Consider the following 3,740-nt stretch of genomic DNA (forward strand, 5'->3'; position numbering starts at 1 on the left):
CAGAACACTTAAAAAAACAGCAGATAGCAAAGGAAGCATGGGGGGTGCTCTCTTCCTTGTTGTTGCACCCCCCCCGCGGCCGGGGGGGGGGGGGGGGGGGGGGCATGTCATGACTCACTGCCCAGTTTCCTGATACCAGGAAGTATCGGGCTAGGCATCGGAGCATTTGTGCAAGTATGATTTGGGCAAGTACCTCCTCATGTATAATTTCCCCCTCCCTTTTAGATAGTAAGCCCTCAGGGGCGGGGCCCTCCTTACCATCCGGTCTTGAATTGTATTGTAATTGTAATGTCTTCCTTACATTGTAAAGCGCTGCGCAAACTGTTGGCGCTATATAAATACTATGTAACAATAATAATAATAATAAGTATGAGTACACGCTCAAATACTCGGTATCGGCACCGATACTAGTATCGGTGCATCCCTACAAACTAGTAAGCTAAACATGAGATTGTAGTCCATCCCGGGAGCGATCTTGGAGCGGTGACTACTCTACAACACACACAGGGACCATGGGGAACAGACGTAGCCCCCCTCCAGAAGGAAGGACAGTGTCAGGGATGATTGGAGGATCTACAGCCGAGTGACACACCAATAAGATACATTGTTGCTCAGAGTTCAGGGACTTGAATGTATTTTTAGGATATGACTTCGGAGTTTAGTGTCACTTTAAGAAACGGAGTGATGGCGGAGAGGGTCACATCAAACGGGCGAGGATGTAAACCATGCTGCATCTGCAAATGCAGGCGAAACACGAAGGAATATGCAAATCCATTCGGCAGCCGGTTTCAGACCTTGACACGGCACCCGAAATCCACTTATATATTCGAAAGATAAGAAGATGAATGTCCTCGGCTCTGAGGCGCGATGCAAAGCAGACGTCTGCGAAGGAGAGAAGCTTGCTGAGAAAGAAGACAATGTTCCGGAAAAGCCCGAGATAAATGTTTGAAGGCAAACAGAACCCATCCAACAAGACGCCGAGATCTCCGAAGGTGATGATCTATAAAAGGAGTTTATCAATGCCTAGAAGCACAGGGAAGTCTATTATTAAAGGGTTATTAAACCCTCGCGTGTGAAGGGTGAAGAGCATGTGAAGCCAAAACTTTATTTCTTTTGAGTTTTGGATTAAGAGGTGAAGGATAAAGCCCCCGTCAGGTTTCTATTTCTGTGGAAAAGAAATCTGAGAGATCGCGTTTCCGAAGGCTACTTGGCTGTATCCCAATGGAAACGCGCAACAAAACGGCCCAAATTAGTACCTGTACCTTTTTGTAGCGCGTTAGGGACGGGCGGAAATACGCCGAGGTGGGAACGAGACCATTGAATACAATGGGATTTATATTTTTGAGCGTTTTGTAGAGCGTTCGTCGAGCGTAGAACGCGCTACAAAACGTTCAGGTGTGAACGAGGGCTTATATTATTATTATTATGCAGGATTTATATAGCGCCAACAAATTGCGCAGCGCCTTACAATATAAGGAAGACATTACAGTAAGGAGGGCCCCGCCCCTGAGGGCTTACAATCTAAAAGGGAGGGATATAAGTGATCAGCAGATTGAACAGTAAAAGTCTGCACCACACAACACCCAAAACAATTGTGTTTACATTCTACTATAAAGTGTAATTCCTCCTTCACAGGCAAATGTGGGGAAAATGGAGTTACCACCACCAATCTGCCCCCACTCCAGCAACCTCCCTCCCCCTTACCTGTCAATCAACGCTCCTTCCCCTCCAAAGCTCCTGGTTTAGGACCTGTACACAGTAGTGCAGCCCTGCGGCTGGTATTTTAAATTCGGCTCACAAATGACGAGCACTCATTGGTCATCGCAGTCATCGAACCACGCTGACCAATGAGTGTTCGCCATTTGTGAGTGGAATTTAAGATTCCAACCGCAGGGCTGCGCTGCTGTGCATGGTGTACGGGTCATAGACCAGCAGCCATGGAGGGGAAGGAGCGTTCATCAACACCACCACCACTACAGCCCCTAAATCCACCTCATCGCACACATCTACCCCTTCTCCTTTGGCACATGTCTCATCATTTCTGTGCAATAGGGATGCACCGATACAACTTTTTTAAGACCGAGTACGAGTACCGATACTTTTGATCAAGTACTCACAGATACCAATTACCGATACTTTTTCTTCAAAGGACCAGGTCACATTTTTTCTAAAGCAATACAAACTAATGCTTTAAGGTCACTTTCTTAATATTATGATTCATGACGCCGGCTTCCAGATTTGCTCGCTCGTCATTACACGGCGCCCGGCTTCCAGATTTGCTCGCTTCCTGACCAATCGGGAAGCCGGGCATCGCGTCATTGCACGCTACCCAGCTTCCTGATTGGCTGGGAAGTTGGCTCCATGCTCTCTCGTCACTTGGAGCCGTTTCCTGGCCAATCAGGAAACCGGGCAGCGTGTAATGATGCGCTGCCCGGCTTCCTGATACAGGAAGTACTCGTGCTAGGTATCAGAGCATTTGGGCGAGTACGAGTACTCACCCAAATACTCGATATCGGCACCGATATCGATACTAGTATCGGTATAGGTGCATCCCTACTGTGCATGTTATGATTTTGTGTAAGTCCCTCACCTGGGCGCCCCTGCCTTGTACAGGGCTACAGATTGAGCTGGCGCTATAGGGGGTTCAACAGCGATACAAAATGACAGGTCCCCGATTCCCCTTTTAAATCCGGCTTCCCGTGGCTAAGATATGTTCTCGGGTATCTGCATGACTAATGCCGCCGCTCCCCAGCGCAGGCAGACTCACCATCCATTCTGAAATAATTATATCCACCTTCTCCACCGGTAAATCAATTTCCTCAATCCGGCCTTTAATCAGCGAGATCGTATCTTCCAACTTGTTCAGCCTGAAAGGAGGAAGAAATAATTATTTTGTAAGCTTCACTTTGTCGCTACTCACAGAGAAATTAAAGAAGAGGCGACTTTGATTCAATCTGATTAATCTGTATAAAATGTATGGAGCTGAATACAGAGCTGAGTCACACTGGCTTCTCATTGCCAGGATGGGGGGGGCGGGACGGTGGGTGTGAAGAGGACAGGCGGGTTCATCATCAGTACAGGAAACTGATATCCACCAAGGGATAGAAATTATTATAAAGGATTTATAGAGCGCCCACAGAAAACATGAACAATTGTAACATATATGTATATTTTGTATTTTTGCAGCCCCGATGAAGGGGTGGGTTCTGGCCCTCCAAAACGCGTTGGCTCCTTTGTATAATCTTCTACCTGATCTCGCATTGGAATATATTTATATCTAGATTATCAATTTGTGATACGGTGTTTCGATCTCAGTTCAATTTAGTCAAATTACACACCAAGGAAACTGCGGTGAAACGTTGGCGTGTTGAAGCTGCCAGCCCGGAATCCAGACATCACTGTGATACAACTGGACAGAAATGCCAACAGGATAATCATCGGGATCATCATATAGACAGGGCTCAAAATTTCAGGTCCTGAGCTACTAGCCAGGTCTAAGAAGTTACCTGCCACCAGTTGCCCTTCATAACACAAACAAACACACACAGGGCACAACGCGCACACAGCACAACACACATACAGCCACAGCACAACGCACAGAGCATTACAAATACAGCCACAGCACAACGCACAGAGCATTACAAATACAGCCACAGCACAACGCACAGAGCATTACACATATACATTTAATCTGAAATACATTTTTAGTATTAGCACGTGTCTAATAATATGCGTGTGAA

General features: G+C 46.7%; 1 protein-coding gene across 1 annotated transcript in view; it reads right to left on the reverse strand.

Annotated features, from left to right (window-relative positions):
- Nucleotides 1-3,740, reverse strand: part of PRMT3 (protein arginine methyltransferase 3) — an 81,586-nt gene that overhangs the window by 52,370 nt on the left and 25,476 nt on the right. The window contains exon 11 of the mRNA XM_018554758.1: nt 2,768-2,867. Coding sequence (XP_018410260.1) covers nt 2,768-2,867 — 100 coding nt within the window. The remainder of the gene's footprint in view (nt 1-2,767; nt 2,868-3,740) is intronic.

Source organism: Nanorana parkeri, unplaced genomic scaffold, assembly GCF_000935625.1.
Source record: "Nanorana parkeri isolate BGI_ZX_2015 unplaced genomic scaffold, ASM93562v1 scaffold10, whole genome shotgun sequence".
Classification (NCBI taxonomy): Eukaryota; Metazoa; Chordata; class Amphibia; order Anura; family Dicroglossidae; genus Nanorana; species Nanorana parkeri.